Source organism: Petromyzon marinus, chromosome 60, assembly GCF_048934315.1.
Source record: "Petromyzon marinus isolate PM22_M1 ecotype Great Lakes invasive population chromosome 60, UKy_Petmar_22M1.pri1.0, whole genome shotgun sequence".
NCBI lineage: Eukaryota > Metazoa > Chordata > Hyperoartia > Petromyzontiformes > Petromyzontidae > Petromyzon > Petromyzon marinus.
Genome location: NC_133726.1, coordinates 5,772,010 through 5,794,010, shown reverse-complemented (window position 1 = coordinate 5,794,010; position 22,001 = coordinate 5,772,010). Strand labels below are relative to the sequence as shown.

At 50.4% G+C, this 22,001-nt stretch overlaps 3 protein-coding genes across 5 annotated transcripts in view; all 3 read left to right on the top strand.

The window, feature by feature from the left end:
- Window positions 1-7,481, top strand: part of RTN4IP1 (reticulon 4 interacting protein 1) — a 14,327-nt gene extending 6,846 nt beyond the window's left edge. For all 3 annotated transcript variants that reach the window (XM_032976845.2, XM_032976846.2, XM_032976850.2), the window contains exons 7-10: window positions 916-1,052; window positions 1,568-1,751; window positions 2,412-2,504; window positions 4,508-7,481. In XM_032976845.2, the coding sequence (XP_032832736.2) occupies window positions 916-1,052; window positions 1,568-1,751; window positions 2,412-2,504; window positions 4,508-4,627 (534 nt within the window). In that variant the 3' untranslated portion in view covers window positions 4,628-7,481. The remainder of the gene's footprint in view (window positions 1-915; window positions 1,053-1,567; window positions 1,752-2,411; window positions 2,505-4,507) is intronic.
- WTAP (WT1 associated protein) lies at window positions 6,466-17,083 on the top strand. The gene is made up of 6 exons (XM_032976824.2): window positions 6,466-7,989; window positions 9,938-9,975; window positions 10,380-10,435; window positions 11,497-11,555; window positions 11,772-11,899; window positions 14,997-17,083. Exons 2-6 carry the CDS (start codon window positions 9,946-9,948, stop codon window positions 15,177-15,179), a joined length of 456 nt encoding a protein of 151 aa, XP_032832715.1. The 5' UTR covers window positions 6,466-7,989; window positions 9,938-9,945; the 3' UTR covers window positions 15,180-17,083.
- Window positions 15,896-22,001, top strand: LOC116955635 (uncharacterized). The gene is made up of 3 exons (XM_032976823.2): window positions 15,896-16,036; window positions 17,701-17,855; window positions 18,459-22,001. The coding sequence occupies exons 2-3, from the start codon at window positions 17,720-17,722 to the stop codon at window positions 19,556-19,558; spliced, it is 1,236 nt and encodes a 411-aa protein (XP_032832714.1). The 5' UTR covers window positions 15,896-16,036; window positions 17,701-17,719; the 3' UTR covers window positions 19,559-22,001.

The following is a 22,001-nucleotide window of genomic DNA, read 5'->3' as shown; positions in this document are numbered from 1 at the left end:
GGGTTGACACACAGATGCGTTGATCGGGGCTGCGGCTTGCAAGCGGTCCGTTTGGAAGGCGCAGTTGTACGGTGTCGTCTAGCGATGACAGGTCTGCATCGTACCGCGAAAAGTTTGACAACCGTGTCGTGCAAGATATCGCGCTGTTGAAAAGATAATACGGAACATTACGTCGCATCGTCGTCGGTCTACAATCTGTTCTGTAACGCCGCGTGCTGTTTTCATAACGCGAGTTGGATATAACCGATGGTGAGTGTATTATGGAACGCATTTTTTTATAACGCGGATGCAAATTGGATATAACGCGATTGAGTGACTGCAACTACGTCGCAGCGCGAGTAGGAACAGGCGTTCTTACGGCTGCGTCAGCGTAGCAGCACCACACAAGGCGGTGGGATGCTGCTGGATCCTTCTAGACGCTACCCACGCACCTCAGTCTTTATTCGGCCTGCTTAGGCATCTCACGGTGTTATCGCGGACTGCGCTTTACCCCTACATTATATATGATTTATTATAACGCGATTTTTCCATAACGCGGTGTTCTTCAGGAACCATGTTACAGGAGAACAGACCGTACATCGCATTGTGAAGCACGACAGCATGCCGCAATAAATGATATCCCGTCGTAAAACATCGTATCGGTATCGTGCAACATGGCACGTGACGAACGATATCGCATCGCGACAGAAGATTTCTCGTGAAGAAGAAAACAAAACCAACGGAACATCTTCTTACGTCGAATCGTAACCCTGACGCAAAGGGCGTCGTATCGCGTCTCAAGCGTCGAAACGGGACCTCGCGGCGACCCCGCGGCGACCCCGCGGCGACCCCGCGGCGACCCCGCGGCGACCCCGCGGCGACCCCGCGGCGACCCCTGACGCCGCTCCGGCTTTCCCCGTCCTGCCCCCCGCGCAGCTGCTGAAGGCGTGGGGTGCCCACGTGACGGCGACGTGCAGCGAGGACGCCCGCCCGCTCCTCGCCGGCCTCGGCGCCGACCACACCCTCGACTACCGCCACCGCGACCTGCCGGAGCGCGCACGGGCCCTCTCGCCGTGAGCGCTGACCCCTGCCCCTTGACCTCCCCTCCCGGAGCACCCACGGGCACTCTCGCCGTGAGCTGCTGACCCCTGCCCCTTGACCTCCCCTCCCGGAGCACCCACGGGCACTCTCGCCATGAGCTGCTGCTGCTGACCCCTGCCCTCCCCGCGCCCCCTTTGGGTTAGATCGTGTAAATAATATTAATGTGTCGTTGCCCCACCACCATGACCACCCTTCACAATTCTGGCAAATCGCCTGAGGGTTTACTCTCTAACACGCCGGTGTGCCGAAGTAATTACTAATTGGCTTATATTTGTTAACGTGACAAACCTTACTCATTGGCCATGTCGGGTAGTGGTGGGTTAACGACACATTTATATTTACGAGATCTAACCCAAAAGAAACCTCTATTATGAATAATATTGATTGTGAAAGCCTACTACGTGTTAAACATCCCATTTGGCCCCCCCCCCTCCAACCTCCATTCCCCCCCACCATTCCCCCCCACCATCGCCCCCCACCCCACCAGATTCGACCTCGTGCTGGACGGGGTCGGGGGCTCGCTGGAGCAGTGGGCCCTGCGCTGCCTGCGACCGTGGACGAGCGCCAAGTACGTGACGCTGGTGACGCCGCTGCTGCTCAACGCCGACCGCTACGGCCTCGGCGACGGCATGGTGAAGTCGGGCCTCACCCTGGGCCGCAGGGTGCTCTCCGTGAGTGGCGCGGCATCCCCCCCCCCCCACCGCGGCGTCCCCTGCGCACGAGCCCCAAGGGCACGATCGTTCACCTCGCCGATTCGCTCATTCTTAACAAAGCATTGGAAGGTGCCACCCCCCACCACCCACAGTGGCAGCTGTCGCTGTGCAACACGGACGTGACGGAGCACGTGGCCAGCAAGCCCGGATTTGTCTGCGATGATTGCTGCTGCGTTTGTGTGTGACGAGATGTAAACTACCTCGCCTGGTGTGCAGGAGTTCGTGGGTTCGATCCCGACCGAGAAGCCTGTTGTATATTTGAAGTTTGCATGTTCTCTCTCCCCGGGGTCGTGTGGATTTTTTTCCGGGTCCCCTGGTTTTTCACTCCACATTTAGAACTGTACGTTTTCGAGTGGGCCTTACCTGCAAAAATAATAATAATGCAGTTTATTTATATCGCGCTTTTCCAGCACTCAAAGCACTCAACAGTAAAAAGTATTCAATATCATACATGCAAAAAAAAGCTGTTACATATATAAAAAAAATTGTTGTTTTTATTTATCTGCATGATCGGTGATTCGCTCCTAGTCTGTTTTTATCGCATCACAGCGCCGCTGCCGTGGTGATGGTGGCGGCGGTGACGGTAACCCCTCCCCGTTGTTGTCCTCGTGCACTCAGAGCTTCTACAGCGGAGTTCACTACCGCTGGGGGTTCTTCACGCCCAACGGCCCCGCCCTCGACGACATCGCAGAGCTCGTCAACAACAAGAAGGTGAGGGCATCATCATTTAATCGTCGTCAGCCATAGTAGATCCACTGCTGGACGAAATGAAAAATGAACCCTTTCCCGTTCCGAGACGTCTGGAAGTTGCAGGGTGGGTGTCCCGTTCACCGCTGATTCTCGGAAAGGCGCGTCGGGTTCAGCGTTGATTTTATTTAGAGAGGCATAGCACCACTGGTTTTAAAGACGTTGTACTCACCGCAAACAACGTAGCGACACGACCGCACTCTACGATAGCTGGTGCCAAACTGTGCCACACGCCCTCCCGCATGGCCTTGTGGGTGCCTTGGTACCGATAAAGTTATTTAATTTTTTCTTCCGGTTCCGTTGCGATGATGGACCATGCACGTCATCGCAACGGGAAAGGGTTAATCGTCGTCGGCCATGGTCGATCCACTGCTGAATGAAATTTAACGAGGGCACTGACCAAACAAATGGAAGGAAAAGCGGCTGAAAAGTTTGCAAAGAAGCGTGGAAAAGTGTACACTTGGAATTAAACCGAGAGACAGCAAGAGGAACACGTGGATTAGAGAACACACGCAAGTTACAGGCGTCATATTGACCGATTAAAGTCATAAAACTGAGCGGGCTTGGGCAGGATGCGTCGCTGGAAGGGACGATGTGGCCTGGTGGGTGGTGGTCGAGACTAACGATGGAGTGCCATCTAAAGGAGGGAACACACCGGAGAGAGAGTGCGTCTATCGCTGAGATGGAGCGGTGAAATGGGCTCCACAAGCCGGTCGTCGTCACAGCCTCGTGGTGCGATGGTTCCGTCTAGCGTCTGCTCACGAGCTGATATATTGGCCACCGATGCCGTCATTGTATCCTCAACCCCACCGGCTATTCTGCGCAATGTCGCACTCACATTTTAGAATCAGAATATTTATTTGTACTGGAGGAATCAGATGACGTACAAAGCTCTTTTTCACAGATGTCCAGTTGAGGCGGGTCATAACGTGACAACGAATACAAAAACATGATAGGAGTGGAAAATATAGGAAAGGTAAACAAATCACTGAAACAAAAATATAGAAATAAAACTAAACTATTTTTTTATCTTACCGTGTAAGTCCCACTGAGCTTTTTGATTATTTTTCAGAAGCGACCTGGCCACAAGCGATAGCTCAACGAAGTGGCTCATCACGTGGAAATTTATAGCAGCTAAATAATTTAGATAATCGGGCAATATGACGTCAATAAATTGCGTGTGCTCTTCCCCTCTCTCGTCATAATTGCGAGGTTTGTGCTTCGCCACGCTTCTTTGTGAACTGTTCAGCTTTGGTCCCATTTCGTTTATGTGAGTACCCATGTTTCTTCATACCTAATGTTTGTATGTATAGTGAATTTATTTCGCACCATACATAGCCTACCGAGTTAATCGGAGGTGCGGATTGCTTGATTCAAGCAGCCAATCAGGGCTCACCCTGTTTTGTAACTATGATCATTATAATCTTCAGGGACATTACCGTAACCATTGAAGTGTGTATCAGCCATTTTAACCCGTACTCACTGCGCTGGCTGGGCCATGTTTCACAGCGTGACAAGCTGTAACAATCATGCACTATGTAAATCTATATAAGACTAGCTTTACTACCCGGCTTCGCCCGGGACTTGGATTCTTGTCTCGGATTAATACACGACCTACACGGAGGGTGGGGGTGCGTGACGTCAGCAGGCACACTGCGTGACGCTGCCGCATGCAGGTGACATGACAGAGATGTGACGTCACCGCTCACTTGCCGTGCAAAATATATCCATTATTGCGCCCGCCCCCCAAAATACAAAAGTAATTTTTTATACTTTTTGCATTGTGTACAGTCTGGAAGCTACCCACATGCCAAATTTCAAGTTTGTTGCATATTTTGAAGTATGCTAAACATTTCGAACAGCCACACATATTCACAAATTTCCCTTCTATATACGTAGATAATAGCATGTTTTGATTGATTGGTTGCTGTTTACCCCCTCCCCTCCCCACTCTTGCACTCCCGCAGATCCGACCCGTCGTAGAGAAGGTTTTGCCGTTCCAGGACGTGCTGAAGGGTTTGCACGCGATGGAGAGGGGCCACGCGCGTGGGAAAACCGTCGTCACCATCGCCTCGGCCGCACGATAGCGCCTCTGGCGTGGCGCCGTGAAATTTCGACGGAGGGAAGGGGCCGGGTGGAGGGGAAGGAGGGCGAGGGAGCGCAGAGCTGGGCTCTATCGATTGTTGAAGGGCGTCGGATACTCGACCGATTCACGCCCTCGATCGCTCGGCCAATCGGTTTGCGAGGAAGACAGCGGGAGAACAAAATAAGTGTCGCTTCGGTTCCCGTGGGAGTCATGATGGGCGGGGCTTGGTGACATCATCGTCACCGGCAGCGTCACACTGGGCGTGGCTTGTACAGGGGGTTTCCCGCCTTCGGGAGGCAGGATGGTGGGGGGTGGCCCCCATTCGTCGATTGATAGACTTAATCGACTCGCCGCATGGTGACATCATCGGCATCATCGTCACCGGCCGCGTCACACTGGGCGTGGCTTGTACAGGGGGTTTCTCACCTTCCCGTGAACTTTTTACGTAGAATAACGAGAGTGCTTATTCTTAGTTTTTTCGGTAAAATGAAAAATTTCTCACGACGTTTCGACCATAACTCAAACGGTCATCTTCAGATGAGTTATGGTCGAAACGTCGTGAGAATTTTTTATTGTTTTATATATATTTTATTGTTTTGTTGTTTCCCTTCAACGTGACTTTACCGAAAAAACTAAGAATATGAATTACTGCAGTCACGAAAGCTTTAAATCAAAATTTAACGAGAGTGCTGTTTTAAAGTCGGCCATTGTGTACTTTGAAGCGAGCTGGCAGTGCGTACAGCGGGTTCTGAGTCCGACCGTCAAACACCTTTGGCGCGGGCCACATGTCCACACCGATGCTTAATTTTGCGTGACCCAATGATAACGCGAAGAGAAATGAATGTCCATAATTTATTGTACATCGCGGCAATTTTGCTGTTGATACCCCCCCACCCCGCGACCCCCATCCGGTGCACCTCGAGGCGCCAGGCCGAAGTGGGCATTTGAGACCAAACACTCCACAATGCAGCGTGGACAGCATACGCAACAAATGAGATAACGAACTCGAACAGCTAAACCGGGGGGTGGGGCATGGTCGGCTACGTACGGCGTGAAAGAAGTTAAACGTGCATAGACACGTGCTTTCAGCGACGCTACATTACAAGAGTGGTGTTGCTGCCAGGCCAGGTTGAAAATTGTTCCCCCCCTCCCCTCCCCTCTAGTTCCCGATCAGTGCGGCTAAGATTGCGTTTCCGCGACGGTTATGAACATTGCCAACGGGCTGATTCAAAGCACCTCCGATTAGCACGGTTGGCTACGTACGGCGCGAAAGAAGTTAAACGCACATACATATACAGAGGGGTAAGTCGAGCGAAGGCCCTTGGTGAACGGAAAATCTCGATCGCTACCGCTCGGATGTACGACAGCGAATGGGAAATAAACAAACTCGATGCTTTGCTTGCGCGGTGGGCTCGTGATGGATGTGCCCTACTGCACGATCCGTCGATAAATGCTCCACGCCATGTTGGGGGTACATGCCTTGCATGTTCTTGATTTGAAGCTTTTGTGACTGCAGGAATACATACTCTGGTTCTTTCAGTGTGGACAATGAACATGCCTTGCATGATAATAGGGTTTTCCCCCTTTTTTCTTTTCTGGAAACAACTGAAACCTTTTTACAAGGATTCATGTCTGCATTAGCCACAATACTTGCGGTCAAAATGCAAACAAAAACACACACTCATGATAATATATGATGCATTGTCCTTGAAACTGATTGGTCCACACCAGAGACAGCTTTCTTTAGAGCCAAGTCTCAATTGGTGCTAGACCAGATGACGCCAAAAAGTCGAGCACCAATTGAGACGAGGCTCAAAAGAAAGCCGTCTCTGGTGTGGACCAATCAGTTTAAACGACAATGCATCATATTGTCAGTGTTTTTTTGTTTGCATTTTGACCGCAAGTATTGTGTTTAATGCACAAATGATTCCTTGTAAAAAAAGGTTTAAGTTTTGTTGCCAGAAAAAAGGGGAAAAACCCTATTATTATATTTTGGTACTGGCAAAGGAGGTCTAATGATGCCTTGCATACTCTTTGGTTAATTCGGTAGTCACGTAGGTAAAATAAAATAAATTAAAACTAAATAAAATCACGACGTTTCGGAGGCAACACAAGTTTCCGTCTTCAGGTGGAAACCGTCACAGCAAAATTGTTTTCATTTATTTTATTTTACCTACGTGACTTTACCGATAAAACCAAAGAGTATGAATCCTTGCAGTCACGAAAGCTTCAAATCTAGAATTGGATGCCTTGCATGTTCAACGTGTGGACAACTCCACGCTCCGTCAGTTTGCGCTCCATTCCGCGTCGCGGTTCGTGCCTTGCACAGCTTGATGCGCGCGGTGCTCTGCTCCATGTTCCTTCACGCTGTGCTCCATGCCGTGTTTTAAAAAAAAATCTAATCTTACATAGCGCAGATAGCGCGCAAAGTTGCGTCTCACATTCGCTGAGTAAGAACCAGACACGCTGGAGGGCTTCCAGGCGTGCGTTGAGCCGGCGCCAACACTTTTCCCGATGCTTTCGGTCAATTAGCGAGTCCTAACACGTGGGAGGAAACCGGAGCGCCCGGAGTGGACTCACGTATATGCGAGGGGGGCGACATTCAGGAGCGCGTTCCACTAAACTACTGCACGTGTGTATGCGCTGTGCGTTGAACTTCTTTCGCACCGTACGTAGCCAAATCGCGCGAATCGAAACTTGAAGCGGAATTAAATGCGTGTCGTCTCATTGACGAGCGTGTCGAGTTTGTATTTGCTAATGTTGCATGTGCACCATTGCCAACTCGGCGTGCATTTAATAAATGTTAAAATTTCCCGTGCGTGAGGAAGCTAGTAATAAAAAAATACACGAACCCACTCGCCTGAGACCTAAATTCATTGGTAAATATACAAAGCCACCGGCTGATGCGCGAGTCAACTGCAAAATACAAACGGTGCCCCCTCTGCCTGCACGCATGCGAGCCAGTAAATATAAACGCGACTCCCCCATGCCCAAGCAAATTGGGTAATGTAATGGCTCGTGCGTAAGCGAACTGGCAAATTGTAAAGTAGCCCCGTGGGCCGATCCGCTGTGGGAAATCTCGAGGGCGGTGGACCATGCCCACGCAAACTGGGAAATGTAATTACTCGTGCGTAAGCGCACTGGCAAATACAAAGCGGCCTTTTATCCGCTGTGGGAAATCTCGAGGGCGGTGGACCGCGACCACGTGACGCGCGGCCGTGCTGGTGACGCCGCCGCCATCTTGATTCGTCCAGTTCGCGGGATTTGAGTCGCCGAAGGCTGTCGCGACCCCCCTCGCCGCGTTGTTGATTCTCGCGGCCACCCCGGGGCTTCGTCTCGGCCGCCCGCACACCTCCAACCGACGTAAGTTCTCCTGGGTTCGACACCGGGTCCGTAAAGAGCGCGGTGCTGTGAGGGTTTCGTGGGGTGGGGGGGGGTATATGGGCGAAGCGTGGGCCTGTAGGCCGCGGCCTAGCTGCAGGCTTCACCGCTTCCCTCACGCGTTATTTTTTTGTTGTGTTGCATTAAATAAGCGAAGCTTTTCAATTGCGCTTCGTTATGGCCGCAGTTGCACGAGCAGCTTTATGGTTCTTAGATGTCCGCGGTGTTGTTTTAAGGGTGGGGGGAGTGTGTCGCGACGTTTGTCCAGACTTGAGCTGGAGATGTTTGTCGCTTTGAGTCGCCCCTGCGTGACCCTTGCGCGGGAAACTGGACGCTTTTAAAGACCTCGGCGCTTTCAAGGACCTCTTAATCAATATAATACACCGTGCATTGATGCAGCACCGCAAACAGCACTCAACTCTATAAACATCTCGCAAGAAGAGGTGCCCTAACCGTGGTATAGCAGCGACCTGCCAGTCGGCTCTTGAGTCAAACATTTGCTAGGCAGAGCCAATTCAGTCCACTCGGGTGAAGTGAATTCAATACATTACGAAAACATTGCGTGCGTTTTTCTCCTCATTTTACTCGTGGTATTTTGTGTTTCATGCCGCCGAAAAGGGCCGTGCTGAGGGTGTTTGTGTGTGGTTGGATGCTGTTGCATCGGTGTTCCTGTTTTGCAAACCTCGTTGCATTACACTTAAGTTGCTCTCTCGCGCCGTTGCGCGCTGTCAAACTGTGTCACTCCGTCTTGCCATGGAACGCAGTTGTCACGGGTGATGTTGTGCCTCGCAAATTGCGCTGCTTTTGATCATATCCTCTTGTCTGCTCTCGGTTGTGTTGCATCCCTACCATTCAAAACGTGTTACATTGAGCCGTGCTTTTTGGTAGGCTGTCAAAATGGGATAAAACCGCGTTGCATTGGATCCAGTTGTACTGAGTATGCTGTCTTGCAAGCTGTGCTGCGGCGAATCCGGCTGTCTGTAATGAGCTGTTCTGTGCGCGTTTTACCTGTTGTGCAAGCAACGCTTTATTAAATGCATTTGTCTCGTGCGCTGTCTTCCTCGTAAGGTATGCTCCACTCATGTGTTGCCATCTCTACCACGCAAACTGACTTTCGCATGCCGTATATTCAGCCCACCAAAACCTGAGGCATAAGGCAGCAGTAAGAAATGATGGCGATACTCAACAAGATTTCTAACAGGGATATAACCAGTATAGACAGTTGTCTTGTTGTCCTCTGCTGTCTAAAATAAAAGGCCACATTTAAAAAAACTATTTTCGAGGTTATGATCTTAATGCAATGTGCATCGTACGTGCAGTACACGTATGGTGATGGCATGAGACCATACAGGGCACAGCGGGACTGGTCTCATGCTTAAGATCGCGCATTTGCGCTCCCATCAATCACCTTTTGAGTATTATTACTAAGTATCCAGCCCTATGTGTGTGATTGCCTCCTCGTGTTGCATTCCTCTGTAAGCCATGCAACATTCAGCCCTTCCATCTCAAGTTCTGTGCCCCTGTTCTGCAAGGCGCGTTGTGTTTACCCCCGCCGTTCAGTGTCTGTGGTGTTTTTTGCCCTGCAAGTTTGCAATGAGTTGCTGCTTCGTGTTATTGTGCACCTTCTATCTTAACCTTGCTGGGGTTTTTTTTCGGTTGTCCCATGTATTCAGCAATGCTTCCCGCTTGTCTGCCGTCTCGTGCTAACCGTATTGCGTTGTTTAGCTCTAAGGTGCGTTCTTATGTTCATCTTAATGGTTACTTGGCTCTGCGCTGACCTGTGCTTGCCTTGTGCGTGCGTCAGAGCGGGCTGCCGAGTCTGCTGTGTTGGAACGCGTGGCGCACCCAATAGGTGTTCTAAATGCTCGTAAACGTCTTATCGGTACCGTTAAAGGTAGTTGTACATAATGTCGCGTGTGTGCCGTTGCAGAGTTGGCCATGGCAGACGGGGAGCCACCCGCCAAGCGGGTAAGCCATGGAGATCTTTACCAAAAACACTGGCGCCTGTAACGTGTCACCAGTGCTTTGATTATAAGTGATGCGGGGGCATATGCTGGGAAAAAAAACATGGTAACTCTCAGATGCGCGCATTGTCTGTAAGAAATAAAGTAAAGTTATGATGCAAATAGAAGTCAAAGCAAAAGCAACCGCTTGCATACAATAAAAGTGACGGATTTGTGTGTGGAAATGTGTGGTTGCCTCCCAAAGGTATTTGAAAGTCCCATTCGACCATCGGTAGTTCCCCATGCCTGCTCTAGCGTCAACAGTTTCAAAACTTAATATTGCTGATGATGCAGCCGCACCGACCTCTTTATTTGCTGGTTAATGGATTCGCTTGTAATGGTAACGGATGTTTGTTTTCCCGTCCTCAGGTGCGTCTTTCTGACGACGAGTTGCGCGCCATGTCGAGGGAAGACCTCTTTGTGAGGTGCGCAGAAAATGTCTCTTTGGTATCAAAATGCCTTCGGTGACGCGTCACCACCCGCCGTTTTGCCTTGCCGGCTGAAATATGCGTTTTACACCTGTCAACGACTCGTCGCGATTCCTGCATCCAATCGTGTTCTTGGGAATCGATTGTTTCCGGTGTAGATTGTGGATTTAGTTTAAGACGTATGATTTTGCTACCAATATTATTTATAATAAAGGTTATTTTTTTGGTTAGATCGTGTAAATAGAAATGTGTCGGTAACCCACCGCCACCCGACGCGGCTAATTCATAAGGTTTGTCACGTTAATTTAAATAAATGCTGAAAAGTGCAATGAAGCATGGAAAGGTGCATATGCTGAGAATTACATTTAGAAATAGGAACACGTACGTGGTTTACAAAACATACTCAAGTTTGAGACTTAATATTGACTGCAAAGTAAAGTGGGCTTGGGCAAGTCATGTCGCTAGATGGGGCATGGTGACCAGTGTTCCAGACTTGGGTTGTTACTTCCGATTTTTAAATATAAACATTTGTCTGTCTGCTAAACCTGAACCCCCCCCCCAGAGGAGCATGGTGAATTTTGGCCAATAAAGCCCTATAATTAACAAAATGTGATGAGGCCTTCATTCAGTAGTGAACCGACAAAGGGCTGTAAGTTTTGTTTAGTACATACAATGGGCTATCACGTGACCGGTCACACTGAAAACATGCCTTGTGATTGGAACGGTGTCGTAGGCCAATTGGTTAATTAATTGCTAAATTTAAATTGGATTTGATTATTGATTCTATGACTTTGAATCAATAACCAATTAAAAAAATCGATAAATAAACCTTTGAAGGAAATGAACGACTCTATAACCTGAAGCAGGCATTGCTGAAGCTCGTATATTTAATTTGTGTTACTTTTTGGCCGACTGTATGACTACATAAGCACCGCTTAAGTGCATCTTAACAATCCTAAGTGTGTTTGAGCTGAGGGGACATGACGATGCTGCTGTGGTCTGCAGCGCGGTGACGTTGCGATGTGCAGTGAACCTCTCTTTTTTTTTGTTCTACGCAGGTGGAAGCAGCAGGAGGGATACCTCAGGACCCTGGAGTCGAAGCTCGCAGATCTCAACTGTGAGTTGACTGCTACCTATTTGATTTTACTCTCGTATCAGGAACTTTTTTTAAACGATGTAAAGTTAAACCATCACGTCAGCAAGACGCGCTGTGATTTAAGTGTAACGTAACTTGCATCCGTGTGTGTGTGCGCGCGCGCCCGTCGTTGGGTGTGCCATGGCGTGCGTGTTGTGCGTGCGTGAACCGCCTGCCACACCGTCTACCGTGGACCAGCGAGCGACGTGACTGGCCTGCGCGAGTCCGAGGAGCGGCTCAAGCACCAGCAGCAGGAGTCGTTGCGCCGGGAGAACATCCTGGTGATGCGTCTCGCCACCAAGGAGCAGGAGATGCAGGAGTGTGCGGTGAGGAGACGTGTGATGATTCACCCCCCCCCCCACGCCTCTGTTAGGGGATACATCCATGTATCTAATGCTGTCAAACTTAAAACCATTTTCCGATTACAAGTTGCAGGGTGGGTGTCCCGTTCACCGTTGAATCTGGGAACTCGCAAGCGGTTCATTGTTAATTTTATTTAGAGGCATAGTGCTGCTGTTTTTCAAGACATTTTACTCACGGCAGAGAACAGTAGTGACACGACTGCACTCTACTATGGCTGGTGCCAAACTGTGCCGCACGCTCTCCCACATGGCCTTTTGAGAGCCTAGGTACCGATAAAGTTATTTTATTTGAGCTTTTCTTCCCTGTACGTCAACGGAAAGGAATCGGAAGAAAAACTGACGGCGTACATGCACGTGCTGACGTACATGTACGCCATCGAAACGGGAAAAGGTTAAGTTGAAACCATTTATGCATTGTATCTATCTGTCTATTACGGGGAAAACCCGCTCAAGGATGATGTTTCTTTATGAGACTGCTCCCCTCGTCACCCAATTTTCACAGCCACGCGTTACGTTTAGGTACAGTGCCGAGAAAAAGTGAACCCCATAGGATTTTCACATTTTACATATTTCAAACTTAAAATTGTATTAGATCTTGATATAAGTTTTCACAATCGATAAACAAAATAACCTGATTAAACAAATGACACAAACATGATACTCTTTCAAAATATTTGTGTTCTCACATGATTCTGCATTGAATGACTATGCGTCAAAAAGTAAGTGAGCCTTTAGTTTCAGTAACTGGTGACACCGCCTTGAGCAGCAATGACTGCAACTAAGCTTTTCCTGTAACCTTTGGTCAGTATCTGACATCGGATTTGAGAAATTTGAGAAATTTTGTCCCATTCTTCCTTCCACAACTCCTTTAACTCGGTTACATTTGAGGGTTGTCATGCATGGACAGCTCACTTGAGGTCCTGCCACAACATTTCGATGGGTTTTTTTTAGGTCTGGACATTCACCAGGCCATTGTAAAATACAGAAATCCTTCTTCTGCAGCCATTCTTTTGTAGATCTACTTGTATGTTTAGGATCATTGTCTTGCTGCAAGGCCCACTTGGGTTCGGCTTCAGCTCATGGACGATGGCCTGACATTCTTCCCTAGAATCTTCTGATACAATGCAGAATTCACGGTTGTGTTGGTGGTGGCAAGCCGTCCAGGTCCTGAGGCAGCAAAGCAGCCTTAAACCATCACTATCCCACCACCATGCTTGACAGTAAGAATGAGTCTTCTTTGGTTCTTTCGGTAAAGTCACGTAGAATGAGAATAAAATAATAAATTGATAAAATAAAATAACACAATAAAATTCTCACGACGTTTCGGCCACAACACAAGCGGCCTTCATCAGGTGAAGGGACGAGACTGTCTGGAGGACAGTAAGAATGAGGTTCCTCTGTTCGCAAGCATTGTTTTGTTTTCGCCAAACACTGTTTCTCATTGCGGCCAAAAAGTTCTACCTTTGACTCGTCTGTCCGGAGAACATTGTTACAGAAGTCTTGTGGATCATCTGTTTGCTCGTTGGCGAACTTCAGACGAGGAGCAGTGTTCTTTTTGGAGAGGAGTGGTTTTCTCCTTGCTATCCTTCTATGAATGCCAATCTTCTTCGGTCTTTTTTCGATAGTTGCGTCATGAACACTCACATTGGCCAATGCAAGTGTGGCCTGCAGATCCTTGGATGTTTCTCTGGGGTGCTTTGTGACTTCCTTGATGATTTTCTGGTTTGTTTTTGGTTACATTTTGGTAGGATGACTGGTGGGTAGAGAGACTGTGGTCTTGCACTTTCTCCATTTGTAGACCATCTGTCTGACAGTGGATTGGTGGAGTCCCAAATCCTTAGACATTGTTTTGTAGCGTAAGAAGTTCAACATATATACAAATCGAGTTATATTTTTTAGTCACGATTGAACCGATCGGTATTTGAGTACGCTCGCAAAACGTTGAAAACCGCTCGGCCGCATGTCAGTGTGATCGGGCAGCGGTCGCCAGAATGAATCACTGGTGCCAGGGCTCATCGGTGTTACCGTGCGGTACGTTCCAAAAGACACACGCACATACACAGGGCCGGTATTTTAATGCCATTCTTTTAGATATGTGTACACGCAGTTGTTGAGAACACAGAAGAAAACAAAACAACAACCCAATGTATATTCTTGTTGTTGATTTCTCTGTGGCGAGGCAAGGTGTTTCCACCAGGTAAAATGGGTTGTATTGATTGACATTGAAAGATAAAATTCGCCCGCCTTGCCATTTTGACGATCTCTTATTATTTGGGGTTGCAGTTAAAATTTTGTTGCCACATAGAATCATTTGTTGTGTAGTATTTAGCATGGAGAGTTGTGCAGCATTTGAATAAATTAAATTACGTTGTTTGACTTTGACGTTATTATGCATGATTTTATACGTGCATCGTGAGCACAGTAATAACTTTAAGAATGCCGTCTAGATGCCCAGGAAAGCATCTCCGAGTCTCAAGATTTAGTGTTTTTTTCAGGAGAGTCCTGCATTTCGATGTTTGACTAATTTAATTGATGAGTGGCATTTGGGTGGAATCTGGTGTACCTGGAGAAACCCCACAAATACGAGGAAGAAGTGAGCACTTGTCCTCCGTAAATGGTTTCAGTAATTCCATTGCCGTGCTATCATCTTTTGGCCACCTCATAGCTCAAAGGCCTACTAAACCTGGCATTCTCAGGCAATCTCCCCTCCAAGAACTCACTTAGCTTCCAGGATTTAACAAGATTTGGGGCATTCCGGATGATTTGGTCATAGCTTCAGAAGAGATCTGAATCGCTGAATTGGGTGCGTTTGACATATGGCTCGTAGTTGAATGTGCTCTGTTTACTAAAATCGCTCACTTTCTGCCGTGCTAACTTGTCGTGCTTTTGTCTTTTTTTTCTCCTTCGCCCCTCCCATTCATCCGTGCACGACCGTCGTCTGCGCTCGTGTCCCGGTGTTGCGGCCGCCGGGCTCCCGCGGTGCGCGGATTTTCGACGGCGTGGCGGCGGCGGTGGCGGCGGCGCCGATCGCACCGTGCACACCCCCCCTCACCCGAAACAGACTCAGATCGCTTCGCTCAAGCAGGGTCAGCTGTCGAGCGCCTCTCACCTGCGCTCCTGTCTCGTGGACCCGGCCGTCAACCTGCTCTTCACCAAAATGAAGTCTGAGCTGCAGCAGAGCAAAGACAAACTGCAGCAGGCCCACGATGAACTGAGTGCCTGGAAGTTTACGCCCGATAGGTAACACACCAAAACGTTTAAAAAAACAAACAAAAACAAAACGATCGTCTTGCCCCGCAGACTCTTCTGGCGTAAGAGCGGGGGGGGGTGGGGGGGGAGGGCGGGTGGTGGTAGCCGCCTCTCCTCCGGTGGCCCCACCCGCGATGGAGGACCCGGCCGCGCTGGCTCCACCGCCGCCACCTGCAGCGCTCGAGGGTTGTGTTTCTCGTACGAAACGACGGACACACGAACACAGCCGTTGTGTCGCCGGCCTCGGGAGCGCCGGTTCATCTGTTGACTCGCTTTTTCCTCCCCTCACAGGAAAACGCAGACACGCGACAAAAAACCCCCACGGTTGTGTATAACGTGTAACTCTGTAGCATTAATCTGCCTGTAAAAGCTATCCCAAACTATAATTTTAATTGACTCTTGGTCGCACCTGCTTTGCTCACCGGCAGTGAAGAACACTTATCGCAAAGACTGAAATTTTGAAAGGGCCACTGTGCACACTCATAGACTCCACAGACTTGTAGCCGTAACGCCTCTAAAGCAGCAGCGGCGGTTGCTGCGTCTCTAGTGCCGCAGAGGAGGAAGCGGAGGTTACTTTCGCCTTTTTTGGCGTGCAAACTGTTAAGCGTCCGCATTAAAAGGGGCAACAGAAGTAGTCGCGATCACCTCAAACCCAGCATCAAGATCACCACCGATTCATTTGTGGCGGCTGAACGCTTAGGCGAGACGTCACACTAAAGCTCCTAAGCGTTCCGCCTTCGAGCACGCCTTCCCGCTCGCTCCACTGACTCTGTCCTGATTGACTGAACTGTGGGCTCGCGGGCTTAGCTCAGGCAGTCTCGCTTGCCGATTCCTCCCTGAACGATTCAACAGGTATAACGAACGAACGTGCATTCACCAAAATTAACATCATGACATCGTTTCCTCTGAAAATTTCCTGTGGCTCGTGTTGGATGTACGTGGAGACGGTCTCTTGTGGTTTAAGTTCCTGAAGGTGCAGATCTATTTATGTGTGTGTGGGAATTTAAGTGGGCAAGAGCTGCACGTTTGACCACTTCATTTAAAAATAATAATCTCAACGCATTGTTTAATGATAGACTTTGGATGAGTTAAATCAACCAGTGGTGCCAAACACCTGTTAATTGTCCTGATAAGGTACATTGCCGATTAATTTTATTAACGAGGGTTGCTCGCCCGGTTAAATAAATGTAAATGCTGTCTGTATAAGCATGGTTGCTCTGAGTTTTGCAAGAGGGAAGTGGTGAAACGTGTATATGTGGGCGCTTGTAAGTAGCGATCATGAGTCAGTACTAAATGCTTGCATTTATGTAGATTAATTTAAGTATTATTTTTCTTAATTTGGCATGTTTTTTATTTCACCTTTTATTGCAGCTGGAAAACATCTACCGAGTAATTGCACTTGTTGAGGGATTAATGGTTAAAAAAACTAATGAGTCTCAGTTAAAACTGTAAAAAACATTTTAAAGGAAGTTTTACCATTCAAGTTGCTAGTGTAACATGTGAGGGGGATGTGCATGTCTTCTGTTTTAATGGGGAGCGGTGGCACAGTCATTAGCGCACTACGTTACGAACCCGGCGACCCGAGTTCGATTCCCACTCGTGACCTATAACTGTGGTGAAAATGTGAACTAGTCCTGAGCCTCCCCGAGGTAGACTCGGCCTTAAATGAGTACCTGGTGTGAAGTGTAAGCATCAGCACTGGGGAGACGGAGGCGGCCGGGCGTGGTGTTGGCCACCCACCCTCTCGTGCGCCTTGCCGGCCTTTATAGGTGTTCGCTAAGAGCAATTGCCCCAACATTCTGTTAAAGGCTACGTGGGGGATTTTTTGATGTTTTTGTTCTGTGGCACCGCGTGTTGGCTGTCCATCGCAATGTTGATAAATGCAGTCACAGTAATGTCTCCCGTGAAGGCGATGTAACATTATGGTACACACTTGTAAGATCCTCTCAGTCATAATTGACAGCCCATTGTTGCAAGATGGTCTCCCCATGCCAAGTCGGGCATTGGGGGTTGTGTTCCATTGTATGTAAGATCTACTTTCTAAAGAGTCGCGTAAATTGGAGCAAGGGGTAGTCAAACTCACGTTAACGTGTTGCGCTGTTTAACCATCCGTGCTGCAGAGTATTAACTCGTCCCATTAATATTGTCAAAAGAAAAAGTACGAATCGTACAAAGTTAAATCTCCACCTGCTTTTTTTTCCCCTCTATGCAGGCAGTTAAAACGAAAATGTTGTCTGGGCTGAAACGCGGCCGTGCTCGAGTTTTAATTTTGTGACAGGCTGCACCAAGCGCTGACGATAAACAACCGCTGTGGTCGCCGCGCCAAGGCATGCATTGCCCGTCGACTAATCTCAGAATCGGAATTTTTATTTATTCTGGAGGAATCCGATGAGCTGTAAAGCTCTTTTATGTCTCTTCCCCCACTACGAGGGCTAGCGAGAACTCCCCCCACACCCCCCTTTGCCGCGTTTGTGTTTTTCGCCTTTGCCGAGTGCCGTGCCGACTGTTGTTTGCAGCCAAACGGGCAAGAAACTCATGTCGAAGTGCCGCATGTTAATCCAGGAGAACCAGGAGTTGGGTCGGCAGCTGTCGCAGGGGCGCGTTGCGCAGCTCGAAGCCGAGCTGGCGCTCCAGAAGAAGTACAGCCAGGAGCTCAAGAGCGGCCAGGACGGTGGGTGGGGTGGGGTGGGTTGGCGAGCGTTTTGAGCTATGGTTAGGGTCTTGTTAACAAAATGTGGCCCCGTGTGACGGGGAGTCCTCGCCAGCTTGGGTTGGTTTTTGTGCTCAACATCCGAGAGCCAGTTGCTGGCCGATTCTCCGCGTGTCCGTGAAGATGGTGGGGTCACTGTTCCATTGGTGTGAACTGTTTTTAGTCTCGTCAGTACTCTAAAAGTTTGCTCCGTATGAATATTGAACTTGACTGTACGTAGCCAACCGTGCTAATCTAAGGTGCTCCACGAGTCTTAAAAGTTACATTTGTTTATAATTTGGTTGCACTACAAATTGTTTGCATGTATAAATGAACGAATTCGTTCTTTTCAATGATTGATCCATGAACTGTTGTATACCTACCGTACGGGCACAGTGGCATGGGCACATGTGGATGTGTCTACTGTCGTTGGGTTGCGCGTGTTGTATGTGTGTGGTTGAGCCATTGACCCACACTGTCTGTAGGCTTCAATGTTAAGTCACCGGTGGTGCTCGCGTTCACGACAAGGCTTGTGTCTTTTTGGCACGCCGCTCACGTACGTGTGTTTGTGTAACGCGCGCGCAGAGCTCAACGACTTCATCATCCAGCTGGATGAGGAGGTGGAGGGCATGCAGAGCACCATCCTGGTGCTGCAGCAGCAGCTCAAAGAGGCGCGGCACAAGTTGCAGCAGGTGTCTGCGCCTGCGCCCGGCACCGGCGGGCCAACGACCCACGGCCCAGCCGCCTCTCAGAGCCCGCAGACCACCGCCGCCGCCTCCTCCTCCTCCGCTGCGGACGGTCCGTCGCCTCCGCCGCCCCCGCCACCCAACGTGACTGCGACCCGGGCGCCGTCGGAGTCGCGCTCCAGCCCCGGGCGCTCGCCGGCGCGGCTCTCGGAAGCCAGCGCCCACGGGGTCTCCGACGCCGACAGAGACTTCTCTCCGCCGCCCTCCCCGGATGACGGCTCCGGCTGCGCCGGCGGCTCGTCGGACCGGGCGGGGGAGCTGCGTTCGTGCTCTCCGGCCGAGGGGACGTCCTCGTGCGAGCCCGGCGGCGGCGGCGGTGGCGGCGCCGGCGGCGGCGCCGGTCGGATGGAGACGGAGTGTGCCGAGAGCCCCGGAGAGGGCGGCGGCGGCGGCGACGGCCGCGTAGCGTCGGCGGAGCATCTGTCGGCGTCGCCGGACACGGCGAGCGGGCCCCAGCAGTCGCCGGAGCAGTCGAACGGCGTGTGCGTCGCCAGCAGCAGCACGGCGGCGCGGCCCCGCTCGGCCGACAGCGCCGGCGGCGGCGCCGCGGAGCCCGCGGCCTCCTCGCCGCTTGACAAGGAGGAGGACGACGACGACGACGACGAGGACGACGACGACGACGACGAGGAGGAGGACATGGAGACGCGCGGCGCCGGGAGCGCGCGTGGAAACCACCTGGCGGAGGAGCGCGGGGGCGGCGGCGTGAGCAGCAGCGGCGGCGTGGTGAAGGGGTACGAGGACATCGACTCCCCCGTCGGGAGCGACTCCCCGCGGAGCGGCCCGGCTTCCCCCAAGCCGGCGGGGACCGCGGGTGCCGGGGGGGTGGAGGCGGACACGGCGGGCGGGGCGACGCTCAATGGCTTCGAGCACCCGTCGGACTCGGACTCGGACGACGACGACGATGAGGACGACGACGACGACGACGAGGGATCGAGCTGATTGGGCCTTGGCGCCACGGGGGGTAAACGGCGCATCCCCCACTCCTTTCACCCCCTTGTACAGGAAAGAAAAAGATACGTTACAAAGCACGCTTCTAAATATTGTTGGCGAGGAGACGGGTGTGTGCTCGCGTTGGTTCGCGTACGGCATTTTCCGTTGCCGTGCAGACTCCGTGATGATTGCCGTTGGGCCGGAGCCCGGCGGTGCGAGGTCGTGTCTGCGCTCGTAGACCGTTTGGTTTTCCAGTGGAAGTTGCTCGTGGCTTGCGCGCCGTTCTCCACCAAGCTGAGTCAAGCTAAGTGAGCGAGCTCCCACCTGCGTTTTAATTTGGTGCCGCGGTGGAGAGACGTTAAATACCTCGCCTATTATATAAGACGTCGTGGGTTTGATACCGACCCTGACGCTTGTATATTTGGAGTTTGCATGTTCTCCCTCTGGTCACCTGAATTTTTCTCCGGGTCCTCCGGTTTTTCCCTCCACATTTAGAAACATGCGTTTAGATTATTTGGCTGAAATACATTTCCATATGATGATAAGCCACTTCGTTGAGCTATCATTTGTGGCCAGGTCGCTTCTGAAAAAGAGCTATATAGCTCAGTGGGCCATGCGTGGTAAAATAAAAACAAATTTTTGTTATTATTTTTGTTAATTTATGTGACCCGCACGGAGATCGTTTGCACTGGCAGAGCAAACGATCTGATTTTAAGCGTGTGCCCTTCGGCGAGTAAACCATCGTGGTAGCTGCCAACGTGTAACATCACGACCGTAACGACGGAGCATTTTGTAATTTTAATTATTTTTTTAAATTAAACCCGCGCTGCCACTGCTGGCGGGTTGAGGTTGCCCTGCAGGGCACGCAGCCGGTCTGGTGTCGCGGGCAGAATTGAGGCAAAGTGTACGCTACACTGGCAGAGAAGCCCTCTCGGACACAAACACACGCGTGCACACACAGCAGAGGAAACCACAGTCTAACCGTTGTGTTTGCGTTTTAATGTCCCACCGTTTGAAATTTACGCGTGGAAGGGCGGTGGTTTAACGAGCGTTTGTGGACGGTGAAGCCCGGTGGGTTGTGGTGAATTGGTGTCATCCAAGGTGGAGTGAAATTCGGGGGTGGTGGACCGCCGTGGGTGGTGGTGTTAACCGTGGCTTCTGCTGATAAGGCCCTTTTATTACTGTCATGAAAACTGGCGGCAGTTGCGTGAGAAGATGTTGCCTTTCTGCTCAGCGTGTCACGATTCATCACGTACAGTCGATTCTTTACACTCCCTGTGCATGCATCGAATTGTGTAGGGATTTACGTGTTTGATGCAAACTATATGCCGATGAAAACTATATGCTGATATACCTTTAGGGCACAACGACAACCATACAGAACGGTACAAACTGGACAGTACAAATGAGACGAAACATCGTAACAAATCCTCGTTTAACGAGAATTCTTTAAATCTCTCGGGTGGTGATGAATCAATATCGGCGTAATTGATGTGATGGTGGTATTGAAAGCGTTCCCCTTCTTTGAACACAACCATGACCCTAACTTTGGGATTGTTCCAATTGAGAATCATGGGCGTGCCCCCCCCCCCCCCTTAATAAATGCAGTTACCCATGTTAATAACGGAACACCGAGAGCCGCGGAATCTGCATCACCCGCTGTTCACGCCATCAATTTTAATGACCCGTTTTCCCCTGCGCCCCCTTGCGGGCTGGTCAGTCGTCACCCCCACCACCTCCCGCAGTTGCAGACACGGTCGTTCTGAGCAAGTTGACCGGGGCGAGGCGGTTGCCCACAGCTGGCAACGCTTCGGCGACTGAAAGATATTACTGGCGGTGTAGGATTTTCCAACTCCGTTGGTACATGTTATCGTCTGGTGTGTGTGTGTGCGCGCGCGCGCGTGCGTGCGTCGTCATCGTCATCCTTTGCTTAACGTGCTCGTGACCTGCAAAGTGCAGGACTCGCTGGTCAAGGCATGGTTGGAGTTGAGCGGCAAGCCGCGAAACCAGTTGGTAATACCCCACCCCACCTCCGTAGTTTGTTGTCAACGTTGGCAGGAATACAAGTTGTTTGGCACGGGTGCCACTTGCATTGTTGTTACCTTTGGTTTGAAATTGGGACGGGCACCGTCTGTTTGTTTGGCGGCAGCGCCGGTTTTCACGGCTTCTTGTGACCACCTTTAGGTGCCCCTTTTCCCCCCAAAGTGTACCCGTGGGATATGTCCGTGCCCTAGAGCCATGCCCCCATGCCTGCTGTGGCTCGGGGGTGTTGCTGGCCGCAGTTTGTGTATATTGGGGTGCACTTTGTTAATACGCATCAGATCAGCCCCGGCTGACGCCCATTGACACCTGATATTTAACCACGAGTGGCTCGCAATGATTAGGTGCGCACGTGTTATTTTCTGACAAATGACCAAAATAAAACATGCGTGTGCTTTTTTTTTGTATTCTA

Excerpts from the sequence above, each read along its gene's own strand:
- WTAP (XM_032976824.2), top strand. The coding sequence starts at position 9,946 with ATGGCAGACGGGGAGCCACCCGCCAAGCGG. Across the intron at positions 9,976-10,379 it reads GGGAGCCACCCGCCAAGCGG|GTGCGTCTTTCTGACGACGA; the intron begins GTAAGCCATGGA and ends TCCCGTCCTCAG. Across the intron at positions 11,900-14,996 it reads AGGAGATGCAGGAGTGTGCG|ACTCAGATCGCTTCGCTCAA; the intron begins GTGAGGAGACGT and ends CACCCGAAACAG.
- LOC116955635 (XM_032976823.2), top strand. The coding sequence starts at position 17,720 with ATGTCGAAGTGCCGCATGTTAATCCAGGAGAACCAGGAGTTGGGTCGG. Across the intron at positions 17,856-18,458 it reads GCTCAAGAGCGGCCAGGACG|AGCTCAACGACTTCATCATC; the intron begins GTGGGTGGGGTG and ends ACGCGCGCGCAG.